Genomic DNA, 27,112 nt, shown 5'->3' on the forward strand with positions numbered 1-27,112 from the left:
AGCAAACCATATTTTTTCAGAAAGATTTTTGCTATACCACTGACTTTACATTTAGAAAATGTACTTTATAATTAAGAAAATGTTGAGGTAGTAAATGTGAACAGAAACTAATTCTATTAAATTTTAAAAACCATCAGAAAAATGCTGAATACCTCTTATTGCTTCATAAGTTTTAACTGTCTCCAGAGGCAGTTTCTGCTTCTTCCCTTTCCCCTTCATATTGAGTTTGGCCATCAACCGGTGGGTGAAGAGCCTAAAGAAATGGGTATTGCACCATTTAAAAATTCCATGTATGCCTGTAACCTACAGTAACTGTAGCATTAGTGAGAGTAAAATGAGTGGACTAAAGAGTTGTGTTTGTGGAACAGCTTAGTCTTCTGGAACAAATAAAAAAATCTCTGATGGGAGATGACCATTTGATAGCTTAAATGGCATCCTGTCCTTAAGAGGTCTGGAAATTTCTGGATTGGAGGATTCTGCACTGACATAGTGACAAAGCACAGCCACTCAAAATGAGCCAAGCATCAAATGCAGGTAGATTTTATATATTATATATAATCAGACCCTTTTTCATTATATATTTACACTATATATTCAGACCCTTTCACTTTTTTCATATTTTATGTTGAGGCCTTGTGCTAAAGTGGGAAAAAAACAATCTTCCCCCATCAATCTGTACTCAGTGCTTCTGAAAACAGAAGATTTTAGGTTAGATTTTTTTGTAAATTTATTATAAAGGAAACTTAAATTTTGCATGGATGTAAGTATTCAGACCCTTTGCTATGACACTTGAAATTTAGCTCTGTGGGGCTCCCATTATCCTAAGGATGATGGGGCTATCAATAATTGCGGAATGTGTGATGGAATTCATAGACTGATCTTGTTCAGTGTGTGGAAACGGTTGCAAAACAAATGTTAATGATTGGCAAAAAGGAGTGATTGTATGTGGGTGTGCCAGATACCGTTGTGTGAAGCTGAATTTGCAGGTCTATCCAAGCATACGGTCATAAGGGTCTATCAGCAGTGGCAAAAATCCCAGTCTACAGTAAATTTTTGTCAGAATTGTGGCAAAAAAGACTAAACTGACGAACAGGAACCGCCGTGAAACAAACCCGTGAAAGCCGCTGTGAAACCTGCCTATGGTCCCTATGTGTCATTTTCGTCTTCCAGCCACAATTCTCAGGAGAATTGCCTGTAGACTGGAATTTTTGCCACGGCTGGTAGACCCGTATAACAGTTTGCTTTGATACACTAGCAAATTCAGCTAATTCCTGCACACTAACATCCTGCTGCTGTGTCTGATCCACTTGTACCAGCACAACACACATTAACGCACCACCACCACGTCAGTGATACTGTAATGCTGAGAATGTCCCACCACCCAAATAATACCTGCTCTGTGGGGGATAAGCTAACAGATGCACTACAGTCTGTAATTATAGAACTCCGAAGTGCTCCTATATGGTCAGTGGAGCTGATAAAATGGACACTGGATGTAGAAACAAGGAAGTGGTCTATATATATATATATATATATATATATATATTTGACCTCCGATCACGCATAACATTCTGACCACCTCCTTGTTTCTACGCTCATTGTCCATTTAATCAGCTCCACTTACTATATAGGTGCACTTTGTAGTTCTACAGTTACAGACTGTAGTCCATCTGTTTCTCTGTGTACTTACTCTGTTCTTCAGTGGTCAGGACCCCCATGGACCCTCACAGAGCAGGTACTATTTGGGTGCAGTAACACTGATGTGGTGGTGGTGTGTTAGTGTGGGTTGTGCTGGTCTGAGTGCATCCGACACAGAAGTGCTGCTGAAGTTTTTAAACACCTCCATGTCACTGCTAGACTGAGAATAGTCCACCAACCAAAAATATCCAGCCAACAGTGTCCTGTGACCACTGATGAAGGACTAGAGGATGACCAACACAAGCTGTGCAGCAGCAGATGAGCTGTCGTCTCTGACTTTACATCTACAAGGTGGACTGACAAGGCAGGAGTGTCTAATAGAGTGGACAGCATTTAAAAACTCCTGCAGCACTACTGTGTCTGATCCACTCATACCAGCACAACACACACTAATACACCACCATCACATCAGCGTTACTGCAGTGCTGAGAATAAAAATGAAGTGAATGTGTCAGCAACTACACATCTTCAGATCGAGCTAGAAAAACAATGACAGTCTCATACATCTTTCCCACCTATTCTTGCAAGTTGTAACACCTTGAAATGAGAAGGAGAAATTATTCCTGTCAATGTTGGAAGAACAGTAGACTATAACATTATTACTGACAAATACCCAAATAATATTGATAAATAACATAGAACATAAATCACTTGTAAATTATACCATTCAAAGCTTTGCTTGTCCTTGAGGTGTTCCTCCTCCCTTTCAAACTCCATCATCTCCAGCTGCTTTATATGTGCAGATGAAAGAGGAGGCTCACTTCTTCCCAGCCTTCTGTTCTCTAAGTGTATATCCACCAATTTGGTCAAGACTTTTTTCTGAAACTCTGAAAACAAAAAGAAACATCTGTGCTTGCGTTGATGTGTCACTAACACCTCCAAGACTTCATCTAACCCCATATTCCTTCTGTTTCCAGCTGTCGCCTCACAGCAAGAAGGGCCTGGGTTCGATTCCCCGGTTGGGTGACCAGGATCCTTTCTGTGTGGTGTTTGCATGTTCTCCCCGTGTCAGCGTCAGTTTCCAAAGACATGCAGTTAGGCCAACTGGACATGCTACACTGCCCCTAGGTATGACTGTGTATGTCTGTCTGTTTGCCCTGCAATGGACTTGGCGGCCTGTCCAGGGTGTTGCCCGCCACATTTCTGCTCAGATCATAGGGCTCGCGGTGTTGCAAGAAGTGTCCTTGCATTTTTTGGTAGAATGTGTCCGTCCTTTCTTAATATTGCCAACAACTAATTTAAGGATCTTTGTGTAGTTAAAACAAAGGGAAAAAAAGTGCAAAAACTGAACATTTCAGCCAAGTTATATTCAATATCTAGAATTTTGTAAAGCAAGTTACAGAGGTAGCACATTATTGCATGAGCATGGGTAGAGAGTACATTCTTTTAAGCCTGGATACCTGCTAAACAAGTAAAATTATAATATTTCAGCTGCACCCCACACATAACCATTTTTCTTGCTGTCTAATCCAGCCATCAAGTTGTCCACTTTATTTAAATACACAAGATAAACAGCATTTTAATGAAACATGATTTTGAACTGCTTTTCTAGTGTTATTTTGCATTGCAATATGTAATTTCGACACTGTTTTCATTCTATGAAACATATGGGAGACAAATCCTGTCAAAAAGGAAATGAAAATGAAAACAATTAAATGTAAATGCAAACCTCTTTTTGCCATTTCTTTTTCCAAAATTTAAAATGAAATTAAATGCCTTCATTTGCAATTTCATTTTTCACATGAGCACGAGCCGTTTGTGACCAAACTAAAAATACATTGAAAATGCCTATTTGTCATTTCATTTTAGTCGTTATTCTGTTTTTTCACGGCCAAATCTAAAATGAAAACGCTAACAGACAAAGGAAAACACAAACCTCATTTTGGCTTTGGCTTTTCTTCATGAAATGCAGAATATGTGTCAAAACTAAAATCAAAATGCAAACTTTAATTTCTTATTTCTTTCTCATGGTGATTTGGCTGCAAATCTGACAAAATTAAAATGAAAATGCAAAATGGATAAATCAACAGCAAAAGTGACAGTCTATGATTGTTTTCACTGTGGATGCACTTTAACGGTCAAAATGAAAATACAAATGTAAACGAACATCAGTGCCACCAACTGGAGATTCACTTTTCATTTTCCAGTTTTCTATTTCTTTTTCTAACTGACCAACATGCAAATATATGTTAATTAGCACTAGGCGGGGTTACGGGGTACATTTTAGGACAGCCCCAGCAGTCCGAGGGAAAAAACGTCATGTCTCAGATCTGGTGACCAAATGGCCCCAGAGACAAGGTATCAGACCAAACGGCCTCAGAAAAAACTGGGAAAATGTTACACTGGCTTATTGAGATACACCATAGTTTTCTAAGTCATATGAACCAGTCTGTGCTCGACCAGGCTTGTGTTTGGTATAATAACTTTTCTCTGAGGCCGTTTGGTCTGACGACGTTTGGTCTGATGTTCAGTTTCACCAGATCTGAGTCATGACTGTGATTTTTCTGGAGGCTCAAAGTCTTTTATCTTGAGGAATGATGGCGATTCTGATGCAGGCGGCTGAGGATGTCCTAAAATGTACCCGTAGCCCCGCCTAGTGCTAATTAACATATATATTTGCATGTTGGTCAGTTAGAAAAAGAAATAGAAAACTGGAAAATGAAAAGTGAATCTCCAGCAGGCGGCTCTGATGTTCGTTTTCATTTTCCTTTTCATCCTGGCAGTTAAAATCCACGGCGAAAACGGAATCACGAAGTGTCACTTTGCTGTTGATTTATTTATTTTGTCAGATTTGCAGCAGATTGCTACAACCCCAATTGCAGTGAAGTTGGGACATTGTGTAAAACATAAATAAAAACAAAATACAATGATTTGCAAATCCTTTTCAACCTATATTTAATTGAATACACTACAAAGAAAAGATATTTAATGTTTAAACAGATAAACTTTTTTGTTTTTTCAAATATTCACTCATTTTGAAATTGATGCCTGCAACACATTCCAAAGAAGTTGGGACAGGGGCAACAAAAGACGGGGAAAGTTGAGGAGTGCTCAAAAAAACACCTGTTTGGAACATTCCACAGGTTAACAGGTTAATTGGAAACAGGTGAGTGTCATGATTGGGTATAAAGGGAGCATCCCTGAAAGGCTTAGTCATTCACAAGCAAGGATGGGGCAAGGTTCACCACTTTGTGAACAACTGCATGAGCAAACAGTCCAACAGTTTAAGAGTAATGTTTCTAATCATGCATTTCATCATCTACAGTCCATAATATCATCAAAAGTTTCAGAGAATCTGAGGAAAACTCTGCAAGTAAGCGGCAAGGCAGAAAACCAACATTGACTGCCCGTGACCTTCGATCCCTCAGGCGGCACTGCATTAAAAACCAACATCATTCTGTAACGGATATTATCACGTCACCATTAATGCTGAAAGGTACATCCAGGTTCTGGAGCAAGATATGCTGCCATCCAAGCAATGTCTTTTTCAGGGACGTCCCTGCTTATTTCAGCAAGACAATGCCAAGCCACATTCTGCATGTGTTACAACAGCGTGGCTTCGTAGTAAAAGAGTGCGGGTACTAGACTGGCCTGTCTGCAGTCCAGACCTGTCTCCCATTGAAAATGTGTGGCGCATTATGAAGCGCAAAATACGACAACGGAGACCCCGGGCTGTTGAGCAACTGACGTTGTACATCAAGCAAGAATGGGAAAGAATTTCACCTACAAAGCTTCAACAATTAGTGTCCTCAGTTCCCAAACACTTATTGAGTGTTGGTCAGATGTTCAGATAGTGAACCCGTCTTACACGTCCACTGACGTCCAGTTGAGGACCTAGTCAGATGTTCAGATAGTGAACCTGTCCTGCACATCATCTGACGTCCAGTAGAGGTCCTAGTCAGATGTTCAGATAGTGAACCCGTCCTGCACATCACCTGACGTCCAGTTGATGTCCTAATCAGACGTTCAGATAGTGAACCTGTCTTGCATGTTCACTGATGTCCAGTTGAGGTCCTAGTCAGATGTTCAGGTAGTGAACCTGTCTTGCACGTTCACTGATGTCCAGTTGAGGTCCTAGTCAGACGTTCAGATAGTGAATCCGTCTTGCATGTCCACTGACGTCCAGTTGAGGTCCTAGTCAGACGTTCAGGTAGTGAACCCGTCTTGCACGTCCACTGACGTCCAGTTGAGGTCCTAGTCAGACGTTCAGATATTGAACCTTTTTTATATGTCCACCAGACATGCAAAACTGGGTCTTGACTGATCAACGTGATATGATTTGAACGTCTTTCTGACATCGCATGTTTGCTGGGTAATGGCTCCTCCACCATTTCATAAAACAGATTAACATTTTTTTTACTTTATTTCTCAAAACTGTTGCAAAACAAGAAACAGTTCTGACAACTTAGTGATTTACTTACGCAACATTTTTTTAAAAAATGGTGGAGTTCCACTGCAAGTAGATGTAACTGAGTGAATATAGCAAGTCTGATGCTAGTCTGACTTCAAAACAGACATCATAAACACCTAGACATGCATTGAGACACAGCCCCAGTCTTTATGGCCTATTCCCTAGGAACTGGCGCAACCCGACTCCTCAGCCCACCCTGCTGCCGCGCTCTGAGCCCCAAGTATATGTGTCTGCAGTCCAGAGAACCAGCGGGCGTAACGAATTGGCGGAGACACTGCCAATCATTTCTTGCATTGGCTAATCATATAACAGATGGACTATCAATCAAAACTCGCATTGGCCAATCACAAGTGTGAACGACCTGTCTCTCATTTTATGCATCAACCAATGTTTTGAAGGAAAGTGCAAATAGGGCGTTACACACTGTTCAGGCAGATTTTTCATGTATCTTTACTGAAGTATTTCTATTTTGGGCGATTTTCTACTTTAACATCACTTCATTGTGTGAAATCTGTCGTTCCTTTTGGTTTATGTGTGCAGGTGTACCTGCTTATATGTACATGCTTAGGTCGCTTTGGCAGGTAAAGCAGGAGCAGTTCATGCAAACTGACTGTCCATCACACACAAAAGCATTAGTGAACTGATAGAACATGTTCTTCCTGACTTTGTAGGTAAATACATGAACACAATATAGAAATATCAAATCATGTTTATTGTCACATCACATCTACACAGGTGGTGGAAAGTGAGTGAAAATCTTAGGTGCGTAGCCCCCTTATAGAATTTAAATACAATATATATATATATATATATATATATATATATATATATATATATATATATATATATGTACACCAGCACTACTGGCTGTTCAGCAGCCTGATAGCCTGGGGGAAGAAACTGTCTCAGAACGGGCTGGTTCTGGAATTTGTGTTGCTGTACCTCCTCCCGCTCAGCAGCTGTGAGAACACACAGGGGCTTGGGTGGGTGGAGTCCTTCAGAATCCTCCTGGTCTTCCTCAGGCAGCGGCTGGTGTATAAATCCAGGAGGTTTGGGAGCTGGACCCAGGTGATGTGCTGGGCTGTCCACATCACGATCATTTCAGTTCTCCGGGCTGCAGAATTTCCCCTTCTCACAACAGCTAACTAGATTACACGGTAACGTTTGGCTGCATCTGCTTGGCGATTTCATCACTTAATCCGTTTTTCGTCCATACCCATTTAACACCTCCCTGTTGAAAAAAGCCATAGAACCCATTAAAAGTGTCTGTCGGTTCCTGGTGGTTTTCAGTCGCTAATGGTGTTCTGGGTTCATATCACAATGAAAGGGATTCAAATCATTTAATCAGGTCTTCTGGGACTAATTCCATATATAGTTATTCGTTTCCTAGTGGTCTCTAACGGTAACCATCAAGCCACTTCCCGTCGTTAACAGGCTGTCAGGATGTCAGGCTGAGAGTACAAGTCTGCAGACTGACCCTCAGATTGGCCAATGCAAAATGTGATTGACGGCCAAGAGTAGTTATTTAATTGGATGATGCGAAAAATGATTGACAGACTCCCGCCCCCCAGTCCCCTCCCCTTTAGAGCCCCGGTCTGCAGCGTCCCACTTCTCTGAGCTAACGGAGCTGTGGGTGGGCGGGACCCTGTATAAAACTTGCGAATCACTCTCCCTGCACTAAAGCACGGTTTTTCACCTGATCCACACAGGACCTATCTGAGCGAGCTGACCAACCCTGACCATGAACAGGATTCTGCTGGGCATCTTTGCAGTGGCGTTGTGCTTCACAGCGGGTAAGAGGAGTTAGAGAAGTGCTCTTTTCTCGTTTGTACTGCTCTCATATTCGTCTGTCTTGCTTTTTTACGGTTTAGTGCGCGTTTGCAGTTGATTATTAACAACAAGCATCGTTTTTTAAACGTGAAAACGGCGTTTGTTTAACGTTCCCTGCTGAAAAACACCACTGGAAACTATTAGGGTTTTGCTTTCTAAGGGGAATTGGCATGGCTTTCAATGGAGAACACTAGTTTACCAGTGTATAAAACTATCAGATGCATTTAGAATCAGCCGCTGATCACCTGGTAAGCCACTGGAGTCCTTTACATTGTGACTTCCACCCATGAAAAAAGTCAGAACACATTACAAAAACAGCAGCAACCAACAGTTAATGGTGCCTGTGGGTTTTTTCAGCAGGGTTATGAAGGTAAACATGACATAGGCTGTGAAATGAGGCCGGACAGTCCTATTTTTCTAACTTTGTATGAGTTTTTACAACTTTTTATTGAATTTAATGAGCTCAGATCTGCTTGTATTTGGAGCAGCTCATGTGTTGGAGCCCACATGACCATTATAGAGGGGGCGAGAGTGTGGAGAGACATAAACAACCACTGTTTAGAACTGTTAGATCTCTGATTAGATCTCATGCAATCCCAATAGTATCACTTTTCGGAATAATCTGCTGTAAATCACCACCTCAGCTAAGGGTAAATATGATTTGAAGATCAATAAAAGGTGATGTGAGCCACGCCCTACAGGCCTTTTGGTAGATGGAGCCTCTATAACTGTTCAGGTCCTGTTACTCCTCAGCTATTTGTGCAAATAAGTGCATAATAAGTTATGTGTACAGTCTGAATGTGTCTCACCTCCCTGACTCACCCGCGTATGAGTGCATGTCAAGGAAAAAGAGAGAGGAACAAAAAACCACATAAGCCTCTCCCTGTTTAGTGTGTCACGGTGTTCTTCTTAAATGATGGCCCTGTCAAAGAATCACAGCCCAAATTGATCGACCAAGCCTGGGAGAGATTAGATTGGTCTAGTTCTCAATAATAACAGTCATTGGAAAAGCAGAGGACACTTAAGTTTCATTCAGAAGCCGCCGGCACTTGATAGATTTACTGAATGGACTGACTATTTTCATATCATACACAGCAAAAAGTGGCATCTTGTCAATTGAATTTATCTTAAATCTATAAATCAATATTTCTCCTGTTGAGATAAGATTAATTTCAGATTATGTAACTTATTTCCAAACATTTTTACCTGTTTCAAGTAAAACTGTCTCATTATATTGGCAATTTTGCTGGTTTTAAGAAAGTTGCGTGAAACAAGCTACATTCTCTGCTGGTATAGTGATAATTTTACTTTACGTAAACAGGTAAAAATGTCTAGAAATAATCTCAACAATCTTAGAATCAACACACAACCATCTCAAAATAAGAAATATTAGACATATCAACTAGAATTAAGATAATTTTACTTTACAAGACACTATTTTTTAACAGTGTAATACTGTAGCATGTTCAAGAAATGCTCTTGCTTGTCAGTTTTAGGTTGTTTTCTATCATTATTTACTGAACTCAGTTTGCTTTGCTGTGCCCTCTTCTTGTGGAGGGTGGGGCTCAGTACCACCCGGGGGGCTTTGTATGTGTGTCAACCAGGAGAGAGCTTTTACCATCAAGGAAAGAGCTGTTAGAGCCGAGAAAAACTATGTTTATGTACAGCTTATGTCTCGTGCAAAAGCTGTGTTGCTTTTAATGCTACAAAACTTTTGCTTCTACTCAAAGCTGCTCAAATAGGACCGTTTTTGGACCTGGATTTAGAAGTGTTTACTCCTAGTGAGCTGCATTTTGAATCATCTGAAGCAGTTTGATTGCCTTTTTTTGGGAGTCCAGTTCGGAGACCATTACATTGATCAATCCTACTAGAAATAAAGGATGTGAATGAGCTTCTCCAGGTCTGCTTTAGTCTGAAAGAAAGTCTTATTAATGTTCTCAAGGTGATAAAAAGCTGATTTAGGAAGTGCTTTGACATGACTGCTAAAACTAAGACCATTTCAAGACTGAGTCCATTAGTACACCAAGAATACGTACTAGTTCTTTAGATTTTAAGGCTCTTGAATCCAGATAGGCAGCTTGCTTTTCTAAGGATAGAAAGCCAGTAAGTTTCTTTTTTCTCAATGAAAGGTAGACTTGAAATCAGTCTGTAATTACTCAAAAGAGTTGCTTCTATGCTACTGCTATGTAAGAGAGGCTTCACTTCTGCAGTTTTTAATTTGTTAGGAAAATCACCCCACAGGAGTGAGGAGGTGTTTACTATCTGAAGTATTCGCTGCTATTGAGTGAAACGCATTCTTTAAAAAGTTGGTTTGTTAACATGTCAGGACTACATGCGGATGATTTGAGATGATTCACTGTATCGATTAAAATTTCAATTTTATAGCACTAAACTGGGACGTATTAACCATGATCTCTCTATGTGCTGATGGAGAGGACATGGGCTCATTGGTGGAAATGGATATGTTAATGGATTGCCTGATATTAAGGATTTTACAAACTCATTACATTTCTCAGTTGAATACTAATTCAGGAGCCATATATGTAGGTGATTTTGTTAGTTTGTCAAATGTGGCGAAGAGTATTCCGCTGTTGTTGGCTTGACAGTGTAAAATATGCCATAGTTTTAGACCAAAAGTATCCAAAAAAGAGAAAAGAGTGTAAAGATTTTAGTCCTGGTGCTGATAAACACTGAATTTACTAAGAAGTTCCACTGCAGTTCTATAAGGAACTATAAGAAACATGGTAAGTAGTTGACCCAGTACTTTTGTACTTCTACTCCTGGTGTTTTTTTTTTGTTTGTTTGTTTGTTTGTTTTTTTTTTGGATGGTATTATTTCTGGAGTTATTATTTTTCCAAAATATTAATACTTTTTTCCTTTTAACAAATCTGTGTGATCGGACCCGAAACCAATCAGACAAATCAAATTTTACCACTATCGTGGTTTACTGAACTGGTGTATAGTGCTGGTGAAGTTCAAAATAAAAGCATAAACATGGTAAAAGCAGAAACATAAAAGCAGCGTAAGGTTGCTCAAGAATGACAGGCATGTTTTGAGAGACCCACCCAGATCGTGCTGGAACTTGCCTTGGTAGCCTCTAGACAGGTGCATGACAGGCAAATCCAAGGTGTGGGTGGAAGCAGGTGGACAGAGGAGTTTAAAGCCTTTTGCAGGGTTTGTTTTTGCACTGAATTAACTAGAATAAAAACTAGTTATAAAACCAACTTGTTGAAAAATAATTCAGTCAAAAATTTCTTCTGTACCGAGTTCCCATAGACCTGCAGGATCAGCGTAGGAGTTGAAGTTTGTGAGGCTCTGTTCTTCTCTTTTTGGTCTATAATAAAATGCTGAAGCTGTGAAAAGCTGAACCAACTAAGCAGCGTGAAATTAAACCTAAACAGGAACGAAGAAACTAATCTGAAGGTCTAAAGTCAAACTGAGGTAAATGTAGATCCATTTTCACAAAAAAAGACACTAGAGAAGAGGTCAATCATTTAATACAGACTTCTTTAATTTCCAGTCAAAACAGCAATTAAGTATAAATTATTTACACTCACCGGACACTTTATTAGGTACACTATTAAAAGCTTGGACCCCCTTTTGCCTTCAGAACTGCTTTAATTCTTCGTGGCACACTTTCAACAAGGTGTTTGAGTTACTGTTGCCTTTCTATCGTCGCAAACCAGTCTGCCCATTCTCCTCTGACCTCTCACATGAACAAGGCATTTTCGTCCACACAACTGACCGCTCACTGGATATTTTCTCTTTTTCGGACCGTTCTCTGTAAACCCTAGAGATGGGTGTGCGTGAAAATCCCAGTAGACCAGCAGTTTCTGAAATACTCAGACCAGCCCATCTGACAACCGTACTATGTTCAAAGTCACTTAAATCACATTTCTTCCCCATTCTGATGCTCAGTTTGCACTTCAGCAAGTTGTCTAGACCACCTCTACATGCCTAAATCTGTTGAGTTGCAGCCATGTGATTGGCTGATTAGCTATTTGTGTTAACATGCAATTGAACAGTACCTAATAAAGTGGCCGGTGAGTGTATTTTCCAGAAGACATATTTGATAGAATATTAAGTGACCCTTAAAAGTCCCACAACTGGGAAATTTCACCTCTGCAATCTAACCCATCCGTGCAGTGAAACATTACATGCACACTAGTGAACACACACACACTAGGGGGCAGTGAGCACATTTGCCCAGAGTGGTGGGCAGCCCTATCTGCAGCGCCCGGGCAGCAATTGGGGGTTACATGTCTTGCTCAACAGCTTTTCAGTCCTACACTGTCAGCTCAAGGGCGAACTGGTGACCTTCCGGTTCCAAACCTCCAACCCACAACTGGCTCATTTTTCATCTTTCAAAGACATTTACAAGGATATTTTTCCACACATCCAAAGTTCAGTCTTAGAAGTTGGTTTAGCATTTCCTGCTTTCCACCATCCAAGCGTTCTCAAAATTTACATCAAGCCTTAGTCCTCACCTCACTTGTCCAGGTTTGGTGTTCTAGTGCAAATGTCCCTCCTTTCTGGTTTCTTAGTGAGGTTCTTGTTGATAGCTACACATCCTTTCAGACCCACAGCACTGAGTCATCTCAGTGGAAGGATGGACAGAAACACCTTTGGATGTTTTCAGATCTGAAGCAGCTTGATTTTCTCCTCTCTCTCTCAAAGATGAAAGCTTTAAGTGCTGTTTTTCTGATGGGTGCTTGTTAGGAGTAACATTTTCTCGGTGACTCTTCTGTAGTTTTGGGAACTCCTGATTGTTGTTACTTACTTTGCTTTGACTTCCTCCTTCCCTGTGCACGTGGATTCTTTCATATCTAATCTCCTCTCAAACATCTGAAAAATAGATACCCTCACTGTTTTGGCTGGAATGATTTGAATGAAGGATGGTCTCTTGACTTTCTCACGTACTGTGTACAGCATTAAAAGGGTTCAAAGAACCTTTGTTTAGTACTTTATAGAGCCCTTTTTGCCTAGAGTTTACTGGCTGAAGGAAATCACTTCTAAATGCCACCTACTATTAATAGACTTGATAGACTATCTAATGTTACAGTTCAGGCCTACTTACATAATACTGCGCAGACATTGAAATTAAACGGAGGACAGTCAGAGGCCACAGAGTTCTGTTAGTCTTGAGGTGCAACCATTCAAACAGTTCTGAAATCAGCAAAGCAGGAAGGTTAGCTTTTTTTTAACCCCTTACATGGTCAGAGCCCACCCGAAGGCCCAAAGTTTTATTACACACTTCTACAACCTAAGAAAAACTCCACTAGTTTGCACTGAAGTCTCTGTAGTTACTGAGTAAAAAGCCTTAGTATGTAATAAGCCTGAGATTTGAAGGAGTTCATTAGTGCTGGGATTTTAAGGAGTTTTAACGGATTAAATGGTCGTAGGATTTTAAGTGGTTAATTGATCCTGGGATTTTAATAGGTGTAAGAGGCTAGTTGGTCCTGGGATTTGAGGGTACTTAAGGAGTAAATTTATCCTGGGATTTTATGCGGTTTTAATTAGTTAATTGGTCCTGGTATTTAAGGGATTTTAAGAAGTTAATTGATCTTGGGATTTTAAGGATTTTTAGGGGGGGGTGATTGGTCCTGGTATTTTAAGGGATTAATTGATCATGGGGTTTTAAGGGGTTAATTGATTCTAGGATTTTAAGATGTTGCTGAGATTGTAAGGGATTCATTGATCCTGGGATTTTAAGCGATTTTAAAGGGTTAATTGGTTCTGGGATTTCAAGGGGTTAATTTGTCGTATGGTATTAAGGGGTTTTAAGGGGTTAATTGGCACTGAGATTTTAAGGGGTTAACAGTTCCTGGAATTTTAAGGGGTCTTAAGGGGTTAATTGGTTGTAGGATTTTAAGAAATGAATTGGTCCTGGGATTTTAAGGGGTTGATTTGTTCTGGGATTTTAAGGGGTTAATTGGTTCTGGGATTTTTAAAGGATTTCAAGGAGTTAATTGGTCCTGAGATTTAAGGGGTTTTAAGGGGTTAAATGGTCCTTTGTCCTTTACGGAAAATTACTCTGCTTCAAACACACACCAATGGGAATGACCACAACTGGGGAAACACATTATCTAACTATTGTTTTAAAGAAAACAAACCCTTATGTATATTTATATAAGACTTTTCACGAGGACACAATGAAGGTAGCTGGAGATTTATTAAGTTCAGGTCAACATGGTCAACATAAATTGTATGCTAAGCACCTCGTGGGGTTTTGATGGAGCACAGAGTTTGTTTATCTTTCCAGTCAGCTTCTGTAAACTGCCTCCAGCTAAAGTAATGAACATGAAATGAAAATGTGTTTGCATTGAGTGATAAGACGACAAACTGAGTCTAGACTATAAACTTCTGACACAAATGTTAACTGAAGGTGGTTCCAAGCTACTGGAATGAAAATAAAGAACTGTTTATGTAAAAGACTATTTTTTAATGTCTGTGTGTTTAGACTTAAAACTGATTGAAGGCTAATGTTCAAATTTCTAACATCTGGTGAAGCTCAGAATGTCAACAGCATTAGAGCTATGATTATGATTAGGGCTTGGTTTAGAACAAAGGTTAGAGTTAGGTTTAGGTTTTGAGTTGAGGGTGAGGTTAGGATTAGGACCAGTACTTTAATTTAGGACCAGGGGTAGATTTGGGTTTAGGTTTCATGTTGAGGTTGGGGTCAGGATTTGGAGTAGAACAAAGACAGGGTCTAGGAACAAAGTTTGAGGTAGGTTTAGGTTTAAGGTTAGAAACAAGGCTAAGTTTAGGACCAGTGTTAGAGTTTGGTTTAAGCTTTGAGTTGAAGTTAAGGTTAGGATTAGGTCTACGGCTAGGTTCAGAAACGAGGTTAGAGTCAGGTTTAAGTTTTGAGTTGAAGTAAATGTTAGGATTAGGTCTATAGCTAGGTTTAGAAACAAGGTTAGAGTCAGGTTTAAGTTTTGAGTTGAAGTTAAGGTTAGGATTAGGTCTAAAACTGGGTTTAGGAACAAGGTTAGAGTTAGGTTTAAGTTTTGAGTTGAAGTTAAGGTTAGGATTAGGTGTACGGCTAGGTTTAGAATTAAAGCAATGGTCCTAATCCTAACCTTACCCTCAACATGAAACCTAAACCCAATTCTACCCTTGGTCCTAAGAATTTAGTTAGGATCAGGTTTTAGTTTTGAGTTGAAGTAAATGTTAGGATTACATCTAGGGCTAGGTTTAAGACCAAAGTTAGAGTTAGATTTAACTCTAATAGGTTAAAGTTAAATTCAGGCTCTGTGCTAATGTAAAGGGTAGGATTAGGACCAGATCTAGCATTAGGACCAGGTTTAGGGGTAGAGAAAATTAAGGTAAATATATAATAACCATTTACAAAGCATCTATAATTAGCTATGCAAATACAATCAATATTCTGGACATTTCATTTTCATAGTTTTATTTTATTTATATCACTTTGCTACCACAGAACATTCACATTAAGGGTTAAAGTTCCAGTCTGATGTTTTGCAGCCTCAGTGTAGGTTCTTATCAAATGCTTTAGAAGTCAGCCTTATACATATACAATATACATATATTGTGTAAATATTTGTCATTAATAAATTGCATTGAGCTAATTAATGAGCTCTGCATGAGATTAAAGTGTGTTTCATAGAGATGATAAAAGGAACTGAGTACACGGCCAGTAAAAGGCTGAAGTCACATTCCCTGTCCAGCAGAGGGCAGCAGTCATCTAAGCTAGCATAGGTGTAACTGTCCAAGACATTCCACCAATAGAATGAGTATTTTTGCCCCACTAGATGTTTTTAAAAATATATAAATGTTCAGATTAAAGTGCCTGGTTTATTGTACTGGATTTTTTAAAATTATTATTTTGCACTATTAGCACGAACTTGAGTTCCAACCCACAGTCAGAACCTGTTTACTATGAGGGTGAAACTCACAGTGGAAGGATGGACAGAAACACCTGTGGATGCTTTTAGGTCTGAAGCAGCTTGATTTTCTCCTCTCTCTCAAAGATGAAAGCTTTAAGTGGTGTCTATCTAATGGGAACAGTATTGGTGTCTACTAGGTCTTCCGAGTGGTTGTTAGGAGACACATTTTCTCTGTAGCTTTTAATCAGTTTTTAAACTAAAGTTTTGGAAGCTCTTGTTTTTTTTTGCTTATTTTCCTTTGACTTTCTTCTGCCTCATGTAAGTGAATTATCTCATATCTAATTTCTATGTGTATGTATATTCCGTGCATGTATGCTTTGACAATGTAAGGTGGCCTCAAAAGGCAGTCTTTTGGTGGAATGTTTCATCTGATTATTATCTGTCTCGAGGAATACAGGGGCGTTTTCCTGCCCTGTCCCAGCATGCCTCAGTGTGGGTGTATTGTAATGCAGCCTGTTAGAGGGTAATGCTCTGACTCACAGTCGAGTATTACAGCATAGCTAAGTCACCTGTTGGTGTAGACATTAAAACATGGTTTGGGCTGCTGTAGGATTACACAGACCTTATTATCCCTGTTAGTAACCTGATAGCTCTGCTGGAGATTGTGTCTGGACACAGGAAAATGTCTGGGGTAACAAAAGGTACACTCCTCCAGTAAAACAATAATCATAATTTATTGTTCTCATGTCCTCTTTGCAACGCATGTCCACGTCCATATTGTGTATCCATATTTGTGATACATAAATGCATGCGTGTGTGTGCGTGTGTGTGTATATATATATATATATATATATATATATATAATATACACACATAGTATAGCTTTGGGAACAGGAGAAGGAAAAAAACATACTTTATTTTTAATGGAAGTAAATAGAACCAGACTTTTCTCATTATTTTGGGTCATTTGTTTTAGTCCATTCGTCATGAAATTTATACACATTCATCATGTTGTAATGTATAACAGACAACAACAGAAATATGATATTGTGTTCCAACAAATATATAAATATGTAAAAATGATCAGAATGAATGGACTAAAATAAATGACCCAAAATAATGACTTACATTATATTGACTTACATTGTATTAAACAGGTCCATAATAAACCACATAAACATTACTTAAACTGAAACTGACACGCTCAAGTAGGATGAGTTCAGTAGTAGTTGGGCATTTTTGGAGGAATCTTAACCATCTACACCAAACGTATGTACATCTTTGATCAATATTTTCCATTTGAGCGCATCAGCTGCTCTTTACGGTGTGTGAAAATTTCAGGGTCAATGTACCAATAGAAATGTGGTTGTATAGCCTAGTGGGTAACACTTTTGCCTTCTACGCTGGACACTGGGGTTCAAACCCTCACCTGGGTAAACACCCTACACTATACCAAAAAGAGTCCTTGGGCAAGACTCCTAACACTACCTTCACTTACTTGTGTAAAATGATCAAATTGTAAGACGCTCTGGGTAAGAACTTCTGCCAGATGTCCCAAAATGTATTTGGAATAAAGTCATTTTAAAGTAACTCTCCTCTAAAGTTGCCTTTTTGGAGAGTCTTTGGACAGCAATGATAGTGATGATACTGCCTAAAATCTCATCATTTATAATTGTAAGGAGATTTGTGGAGAGAGGAGTGCCCTGGAAAGTCTTGATTGTGTGACTAGGTGTGGCCGCAGTCCCGGCCATGACTGCGCTCAGGTGTGCTGCCCAAATGCCTCCAAAGACAAGGTCATGTCACGCTCTGGTGGCGTGTTTATGTCACGGTGTCCTCTCTGGGCAGCACATGGTTTTTCCTGATCCATGTTGTGTTTGACTACAAACACACACCCTGTTTGCACTGTTCATCCTCCCAGGTTTCCCAAAGCGCATGATAATAGCTGCTTTTGTTCATGATGTTCATTTATATATGTGAGCACAGGGAGTTTCCCAAATATGGGTGGAGCCCAGGCTTGGACAGTGTGGGCAGCTACAGCCCTGAAGGCACAACCACCTGAAATTATCCAGCTGATAACTTGAATCAGGTGTAGTTGAGTAAGGAAGATGCCATGGGGAAGAACATAGACACCACCCAAGAATGCAGGACAGATGTTCTCCAGGAGCAGGTTTGGGAACCAACAGACTAGAAGAGCAGGCCTAAAATAAGCAGAGCTTTTCAACCTGCTCGGTTTGTACTGTTCCATCTGAATGACTGATTGTCTTTATACCGAAATTGCGATTAAGTTTTCAAATCACAAGAGCAACACTTTTAATACTGTTCCAATGAAATTTTAATCAATCAACTTTCTAACACTGGATCAACATAGTAACAAAAGACATTCTGGTTCATTGTGTTTTCTGGTATCCATGGTAATCAAGTGGAGCCTGGTGCATTTCCGGGTCTATTTGTAGCCACATAGCTATAACCTAGCAGTGTAAGCTCTGCAAAAGTAGTCCCATCGCTGAAAGAATTATATGTTAGCAGATTACCACTCAATGTTCATATATATCTGTCGGAGGAATCCATGAATGTTCTACAAAAATAGTGCCTTGTATAGCTGACTGCTGACGGAGTTCAGCAACTATCCATTGGCTACTGTTATTAATAAATCCCAGTTTTCTCCCCAATTTAGTCATTTCTAATTCCACCCACCAATTAGGACTCCACCAGTCACACACTTCTACGAGCGCTAGAAGGGCAAAGAGCCACCACATCTTTTCCAACTGCCACTCATGCAACATCATTAGACAGTGCCAACCGCCAGTTCTGATACGTCAGCAAACAGACGCCCATGCTGGCTGGCATCGTGCTGAGTGACGGGGAAGACAGGGAGGCAATCCTACCCACCCAGAGAGAGTGAGAACAATTGTGCTGTCTTGGACTCACAGCCACCCGTGGGCTGATCCCAATATCTATAATATATACAAGATTTATTTCTTAAGAACCACACAATGTAAGATGTGGGGATTTGAAGACCTCTATGGTGGAAATAGAGGCGATTAATCAAGCCGATTAATCTGATGATTGTCAGCACATTGAAAGAGAATTCAAAGAGAGCTCTTAAGTCTTTGTTTTGTGAAAGATGTGTCTTCTGAGGATGTGAGTGAATGATCTACTATCAACACCATATCTTCATCAATATAATGTTGATTGTGCAGTTGAGACCTGAGTATCGAGCAAAATCTTCTTTTTGAGGCTGTGTTTGTGACGTTAATATGTAAACATGTATGACGTGGTTTGAAAAACTCCCGACCCCTCTGACTTCTAAAAGATTATTATAGACTTTACAGCGCAGCACATGCTCACCGTATTTTAGTCTCCTGACTCAGTGATGCTACTTCTTTCAGTTTTCAGGTCAGAATCACCTAAACACTGCTCTTTTGGAGGGCCAGGTCTACCAACAAGTTATCTGATATGAATTCTCATGGAAAGAGAACGGTGACCCAGTTTGAAAGCCTATTCAGTAGAACTGGTTCTTGCCTCATATCACAGTTGTGCCTCAGAGCAAGATGCTTTACGCAAGTTCCCCTGGAGTGACACTCCCCACCCCCACCCCATAACTCCTACTGCTGCCCCAGTGGAGCTGGCAGCTATGAAAGGTCCTCAGGTGTTTCCCTGGTAAAGATTTTCAAAAGAAAATGTGAAACTGGATCCACCTGAAAGACCAGGTGCTCAGCTCTGCAGTCCCAACAGACTAGGTCACTGTGAAGAACTCTTGCTTGGCCAAGAGATGAATGTGCTTTGTCTCTCTCTCTCTCTCTCTCTCTCTCTCTCTCTCTCTCTCTCTCACACACAAACACACACACACACACACACACACACACACACACTCCCAAACAGCCACTTCATGAAAACTCCTTGTACTGACACTCATTGTCCATTTTATCAGCTCCACTTACTCTGTAGGTGCACTTTGTAATTCTACAGTTACATACTGTAGTCCATCTGTTTCACTGATACTTTGTTAGCCACTTTTAACCCTGTTCTTCAATACTCAGGACCCCTACAGGACCACCACAGGGCAGGTTTTATAGTACTTATTGGGGTATAAAAATCTAATGTTAATTGTGGCCTGTAAAGATGTTTAGTACCCCGCTGCTTTATTAGGAACACACCTGTACTTCAATATTCCTAATTGGTCTCTTAACAGTGTGATCGCTTTTTCAAAAATTTGAAAATTTGATGATGTCTTCAATATCTCAATGTTAAGTACACAAATAAAAACAGCTCTAACCAAATTATCTCTCTGTTTGTGAAGAACCAACCAGGATTCCTGGAGTGATTTTAATCCAGTATGAATCTGCAGTGTGTTTAGTTTTACAGCCTGACGGTAATAATTGTGGAGCGATTTTAATCCAGTATGAATCTGCAGCGTGTGTAGTTTTACAGTCCTACGGTAATAATTGTGGAGTGATTTTAATCCAGTATGAATCTGCAGTGTGTTTAGTTTTACAGTCCTACGGTAATAATTGTGGAGCGATTTTAATCCAGTGTGAATCTGCAGTGTGTGTAATTTTACAGTCCAACAGTAATAATTGTGGAGCGATTTTAATCCAGTATGAATCTGCAGCGTGTGTAATTTTACAGTCCGACAGTAATAATTGTGGAGCGATTTTAATCCAGTATGAATCTGCAGCGTGTGTAGTTTTACAGTCCTATGGTAATAATTGTGGAGCGATTTTAATCCAGTATGAATCTGCAACAAGTGTAGTTTTACAGTCTGACATTAATAATTGTGGAGTCATTTTAATCCAGTGTGAAGCTCCAGTAGTGTTCAACACACCCATGTTTAATTCAACTAATTAGTTGGATTGAGCATGTCGGAGCTGGAAAACCCCTAAAATATGCCAACCAGGGTTGGGAAGCTCAAGGCCCTCAGTGTATTCTTAGCAAATAGTGCTAATAATGTATGGGATTCAAATGTGTCAGTTGTTTTCACATGAATAACATAGATTTAATGGATATGTCTAAGTAATTTATCACTGCACATATTGATTATTCTCATGCTTACTGCTCTAAATGGTTTATTCAGTTCATTCTTGCGGGTTTTTGTCCCTAAATTGAGACCACAGCTGTCACAATGTCACAGTTGGCTCCTCCTACTCCATGTGCGTTTGTTTTGGTTTTGTAACTCCGACCTGATTGTTTTCACCTGACCCTCATTTTCCCTGTGTATTTAAGCCCTGTGCTTGCCCCTTGTGTTTGCCGGTCTTTGTATTGGTCTATATTTGTTTGTCATGTCTGTCCCACGATCTGTCCGTATTGGCTCATTGACTCTGGACTGTTTCGACCACGACCCTGGATTTGCCCCTAACAAATCTCGCTTATCTCAGCACATGCATTCTGTCTGGATTTTAAAGGTGACAGAATAGGAGCAATATGTATAATCTGACGACACATTTCAGCACAGAAGACAGAACAGAGTCAGATTTTGCTTTAGTTCCTGCTGTCATTTCCCATTACTCAGGGAATATGCTGTTAAACTAGTTTCACTGAGACCAACCTAACATTGCTACAAACCCTGCCCCTTTCAAGGCTGATATTCAAACCCCTTTGGTTTGATCATACTTTGCATCAGTGCTGGTATTAAAGTGTAAAAGGGTCAGTTTTCATGCATCTGCACCACTTAACACTGACCTACAAACATGAGCTGTAGTACAAGAAGCTGAGAAACGTTCACAGGAGCTAAAATGTGATGTTGCTGATCCACATTAAAAGCTTTGATCTACTGTTTTGTTGCTTGGTTACCACTGCCTGCTGTGAACAGACGTCACTGCTTTGTAGTTTCTGTGCTCTGATTATTATTACTAACCATTAAACGACATCATGTATTGTGCCTGGTGACATGTAACCTCAACTACTTTGCAATGAAGTCCATGTAGTTACTGGATAATAAGCTTAGTATGGAATGAGCTTGGGATTTTAGGGGCTTGAAATTTAACCCATCCGTACAGTGAAACACCACATACACACTAGTGAGCACACTAGGGGGCAGTGAGCACACTTGCCCGGAGCAGTGGGCAGCCCCATCCACAGCGCCCATGGAGCACTTGGGGGTTAGGTGCCTTGCTCAGACTGAGGACACCTCAGTCATATTTTACAGTGATGGGGCAGTCATGGGCTAGAGCTTAGGGAACCGGCCTTATGACCGGAAGGTCACCAGTTCCCTAACCTCCAGCCCACAACTGCCCCCATCACTGTAAAATCACTGTAACACAAAGCCTCAAGTGGCTTATTGCATTCATAACTGTTTGCATTTGTTTGTATTGTCATCATTTGAATTTCCTTCCTGATCTTTCTCTCTCTCTCTCTCTCTCTCTCTCTCTCTCTCTCTCAGCCCACACTCTGCAGTGCTATAAATGTGACATAGGTTTGTGGAGTTTGTGTGTGACCTCCACGCAGACATGCAGTGCGGGTGACCTGTGCTATAGCGGAGTGGGTACAGCAGGTAAGGACATCTGGACCGAACAGTAACAGACCACAAATTGGAACAATTTCCACAAAACATTAAAGTTTCATTTAATAGAACGTTAATGTTTGTTGTATTTAAACTCTAGAAGTACAATAATAATACATTTAATATCTGTGTGGAAACAAAAGGGGTCATTTATTAAAACAGCCCATTAGGATTAATGTGTTAATTAATAGGAAGATGAAAATACTTCCACTCTTAAAAATAAACATTCCCAAAAAGGGTTCATTGTAGAGATCATTGCTTACCCACTTTTGGTCCCCTAGAGATCCTTTCAGTAGACGGTTCTTTAAAGGACCATGCTCATAAATGAGATTTGCCAGTTTGTAGAACCTTTTTAGAATTAATACAACTTGTAAACGTTAGATTTTGGTAACAGTTTTTGTAGCACAGTGTTTATAAGTGAAATCAGCCTTTATAAACACATGTTGCTAATGTTGGAACAAAACCTCGTACCTCCAAAATGGTAATTTTACAGAAGAGGCAAAAAAACACATTTACGTTTAGTGTAAGTCAATGGAACCAGACATTTTTTGGCCATTTCTTTCTGTATGTCATTGATTGTGAAATTTACACACCGTGTAAACGGTGACAGGAATTTTCAAACTATGTTAGAAACTGAAAAATGTCAAAACTGGAGATACGAGGTATTGTTCCAATAGCAGTTTATGAAGGATGTATATGAACATTGCCCTGCAGTAAAGCATTACTGAGATTGTTCCTAGTCCTGTTCATCAAAGCCAAGAGCCATTTAACAGTGAACTAATCAGTCAAGTGATGGTTTTCCTCAGTGGGCTTTGTTAAGCTGAAGATGAAGGGCTGCTTGGCACAGACTGAATGTAACAAGACAACTGACGTGAACTTCCCATCCGGCTCCAACTCCACCGTCTACAAAATGACCAAGACCTGTTGCAGTACTGATCTGTGCAACGCTGCCCCTGGCCTGTCCCTGCACACTCTCACACTGGCAGTCGCCTCCATCACCTCACTCCTCATCTCTAAGGTCCTGGTGTGAGGTCAACACATTCACAATTGTGCAGACACCCACCCTTACCCCACCTACAGATTATTTAAGGGTCATTTATACTGGTAACACTGTAAACAATGGCTCATCAGATCAAACTATAAAATTACTTAATGAACTGGTTTAATTCAACTGAAAAATGACATTAATTGAAAGAATCATTCATCTGATTTTCATTGAGGTTGAATACAACTAGTTAATTCACTTGTTACCACATTAAGTAATTGTTTAGGTTGAATTGACAAGCCATTTTTTACAGTATACTGTAGGGCAGCGTCCATATGGCTACATATGCTGGTCATGACAGCTTAAATAAACTGGTACCACTTCACAATAAGACCACCCTTGTAAAGGCTTCATGATTGGTTTCAAACTGGTTTATTAAGGAGGTCATAAATGCCTTAAAAGTCATTAATAAGCCATGACAACACATAAATAAAAATGGCAAAAGTGTGATGAAGTTGATGGTTTTAATGCTGACTTAAGTTTTGGACTCACTATTTGGCAAGCAACAGGTCACCGTTGCCATTTTAAGGGTTATAACTGCTTATTCATGATTTTAAAGACTGTATGGCAATTATTAAACTCCTGACATAGCTGTTATGTCAAATATGCTTCAAGTTGCCAAATACAACCTCTATAACAAGTGATGCCTATTGGAATAAGCCTATTGTTTGAATGAAGGGCTTATGTAGGTGTCGTGTAGCCTTATTAACACTGCCCTACAGTAAAGTGTTCCCCTTATTTCTTCATCACACTCACATGCACTAATGTGAAGCAGCTCGTCCAACTTTCTGCACCCTGTAATCGTGATTTAGGAAAATCTCTTGTTGCCATGAAGCTTCAGATTTGTGCATTCATGTATATTAATTTGCATATACATATACTGCCATATGATGTCATGTTATTGTTAACTCCATCAGATTTCAAATAATTAATCCTCTTTTAAAGACATTTCGTTATGCTTAGTGTTAGGTCCTTTGCTTGTGCTGTACTGAGCAAAACAGCTATTTACATTGGCTGTAAATTTCTGATTCCAGACATCTTTGCTTTCCTGTCATGATATTGTGGACAACATTAGCAAAGCATATCTATAAATGAACTTAAAAGCAATTTATAATGTGGCTGTTTGAAATTTTGATAACACTTTATTTGAAGCCTACCTACAAAGGGATTTCATAAAACATATATAAACATTGGATTTTTGAAGCAATATTTTTGCTCTATGTCAGTAAGTTGCTTTTGGTTTAAACCCCTTATGTCACTTATCAAAATTCATAAAAAATTATTTTGATTGTGTCTTGCCATTACAGGCATAAGCTGTTAGTAAATACTCTATTATTGCTTTATAAATATGTTATTCAATGCTTATACATATGTTATGATGTCACTATGTACTCTAAATGAAGTGCTACTGAATTTTTCCCAGGGTAAATTCCAAGTGCCTTGTTGTCAAGTTACCAAATCATCATTTTAGTGTTGATAAATTGATTTTAACAGTTGACAGTCTTTGGAAAGGTTTTAAATGATATCTCTAGGAATTTAATCGACATATTTTCCCCTGGGAGAAATATCCTAGGATGCTACTGCTTATGGGTTGATACACATATTGTTTCTTGTTGTTTTTGTTTGTTCAAATGTTTTAATTTGTTATACCCCTTCAAACACTTTCATTTGGAGGCCAAATTTTTATGGAAAAGTGCAGTGTTTTAAGCTTTCTTCGGGATTCATCGGTGAACTGGAAACATTTCAGCATGCCATCGCATGCATATGAGGATATATAATGTGGTAAATGCTGTCTGGAAATTTCTCCTGGAAAAATGAATTAAGTGCTTGAGATGATGTTGGCTATGGACATCCTGCAGATAGCTTAGCTGATCAGGTACTATTTTGTGTTGCATGTTTTTTCAGTTATTGTGGTATAAAAACATAACATATTAGTGCATATATGGAGTTAGAGCTCAACTCAGCAGTACTGTGGCCCTCTGGGATCAGGAGCCATATTCAACAACTTAGAGCTGGTTTTCATTCATGCAATAGTAAATCCAAAGCAATCCGATTGGTTGAAAAATGTGCTGTTGCATCTGATGCTAAGACACTTGGTTTATTGTGCCTGTATCACTCTGCCACCTACCAGCTGCCAAGTAACAACAATGATTGCTTTACTCTAAGCTGCTGGAACTACTTTTTTTGTTGGAACAATCTGCCAATAATAAAAACATATGTTTGAAAGAATGCATGTGGCTTCCTGGCTTTACTTTTTCCCTCTACTTCTGTTGTATGAAAGCAATAAATGTTGGTGTGGCCAATCCAGTTTGGGGGGGGGGGAGGTTGTGGGGAGGGGTTAAAATATGATTTATTTTCTAAAAAAAAAAAAAAAAGGAGTTTTAAAAAGTTAGAGCAGAGACCGTCATAGCATTTAAGGCATGTAACTGGCCTTCAGGCAGCGCAGCTTATCTGTCTATGATAGCAGAACTGACTGACCTCAAGGGCTTTTCTATTGTTGAAAAGCTTGGTTAGTTTTGGGTTAAGTGATGGGGTGTCATTGTTATTTCACATCTAAACAATAGCCACCCTGTAAAGCTCTCAATAATGCGACATTCCAGTCAAATCACATCAGTTCACACTTCTCAACAAATGCTACTGTAAACAGGAGAAAGGTTTACTCATACAATGGACAAATACAAGAACAAATACAATCTCAAATCTCAGAATTGCATTTTACATGCGCACAAATATTAGGTCCAGGTCCTTTGGACCCCTTTCTGTAAATATACAGTCACATCTACATTAATTTGGAGAGTGACGGATTTTGTAAATTTGCCTCTGTACAGCACCACAATAGATTTTAAATGAAGTGCAGGTTTTCAGCCTTAATTCAAGGATTTTAACAAAAATATTGCATTACAGACATTTTTACATAGTCCCTCCGTTTTCACATGCTTAAAAGCAATTGGACAAATTAATATGATTATAAATACAATAATTGTTTTTAATACTTGAATGCAAATCCTTTGCCTGCAGTCTGGAACTCATGGATATCACCAAATGTTAGAAAGTGGAGCTTAATACACTTCAGAATTCATCCTGCTACTTCTATCACATCATCAGTAAACACTAGTGAGCCAGTTTCATTGGCAGCCATATGTTCCCATGTCATAAAACTAGCTCCATGTTTATGGTAAGCTTTAGATTGTGAGCCCTTCCTTTCCTTCTTCATACTCTTCTGTTGTCATCATACTCATACTAGTTAGTCTTTGTTTCGTTTCTCTAGACCACGTTGTTCCAGAACTGGTCAGACAGTTTTTTTCCAATTAATTCATGTCTTCTATATTTTTCTGACTGTAAGTCAGTGGACTGGATGTATTTTACATTCAATTCAGTTCAGTTCGATTCAGTTTTTCACAACAGACACGATCGCAAACTGTCTGAAAAAACTCCTTAAGAAACACTCAAAGAACCTTTTGCATGATGAAATGATTCTTTGCATCATGGAAGAGTTCTTCAAACTGATGAAGAATGTGCTGTATATTTCTATACAGAACCTTTGACAATTGTTCTTTTCTAAAAAGGTTCTTTTATTGTATAAAGCTCAACATTGTAACAATAGTAGAACCCTATTTGGTGCTATATAGAACCTTTTTCAAAAAGGTTATATGCACAAGCATTTATAGCAAATTCTTTATCAATCTGAAGAACCCTTTCATCATGTAACAAGTTATTTGAACGTTCATGGTTCTTAGAAACATTATCTTTACTAAAGAACCCTTGAAAACCATACTTTT

The 27,112-nt window shown here is 39.4% G+C and overlaps 1 protein-coding gene across 1 annotated transcript; it reads left to right on the plus strand.

The window, feature by feature from the left end:
- Positions 1-7,754: 7,754 nt before the first annotated feature.
- spaca4l (sperm acrosome associated 4 like) lies at positions 7,755-25,564 on the plus strand. Its single transcript, XM_017711953.2, has 3 exons — positions 7,755-7,902; positions 22,169-22,279; positions 23,095-25,564. Exons 1-3 carry the CDS (start codon positions 7,851-7,853, stop codon positions 23,316-23,318), a joined length of 387 nt encoding a protein of 128 aa, XP_017567442.1. The 5' UTR covers positions 7,755-7,850; the 3' UTR covers positions 23,319-25,564.
- Positions 25,565-27,112: the final 1,548 nt, after the last annotated feature.

Source organism: Pygocentrus nattereri, chromosome 11, assembly GCF_015220715.1.
Source record: "Pygocentrus nattereri isolate fPygNat1 chromosome 11, fPygNat1.pri, whole genome shotgun sequence".
In the NCBI taxonomy this organism is placed as follows: domain Eukaryota; kingdom Metazoa; phylum Chordata; class Actinopteri; order Characiformes; family Serrasalmidae; genus Pygocentrus; species Pygocentrus nattereri.

Coding starts and splice junctions, on each gene's coding strand:
- spaca4l (XM_017711953.2), top strand. CDS start 7,851: ATGAACAGGATTCTGCTGGGCATCTTTGCAGTGGCGTTGTGCTTCACA. Junction 7,903..22,168: donor GGCGTTGTGCTTCACAGCGG/GTAAGAGGAGTT, acceptor TCTCTCTCTCAG/CCCACACTCTGCAGTGCTAT. Junction 22,280..23,094: donor TAGCGGAGTGGGTACAGCAG/GTAAGGACATCT, acceptor GGTTTTCCTCAG/TGGGCTTTGTTAAGCTGAAG.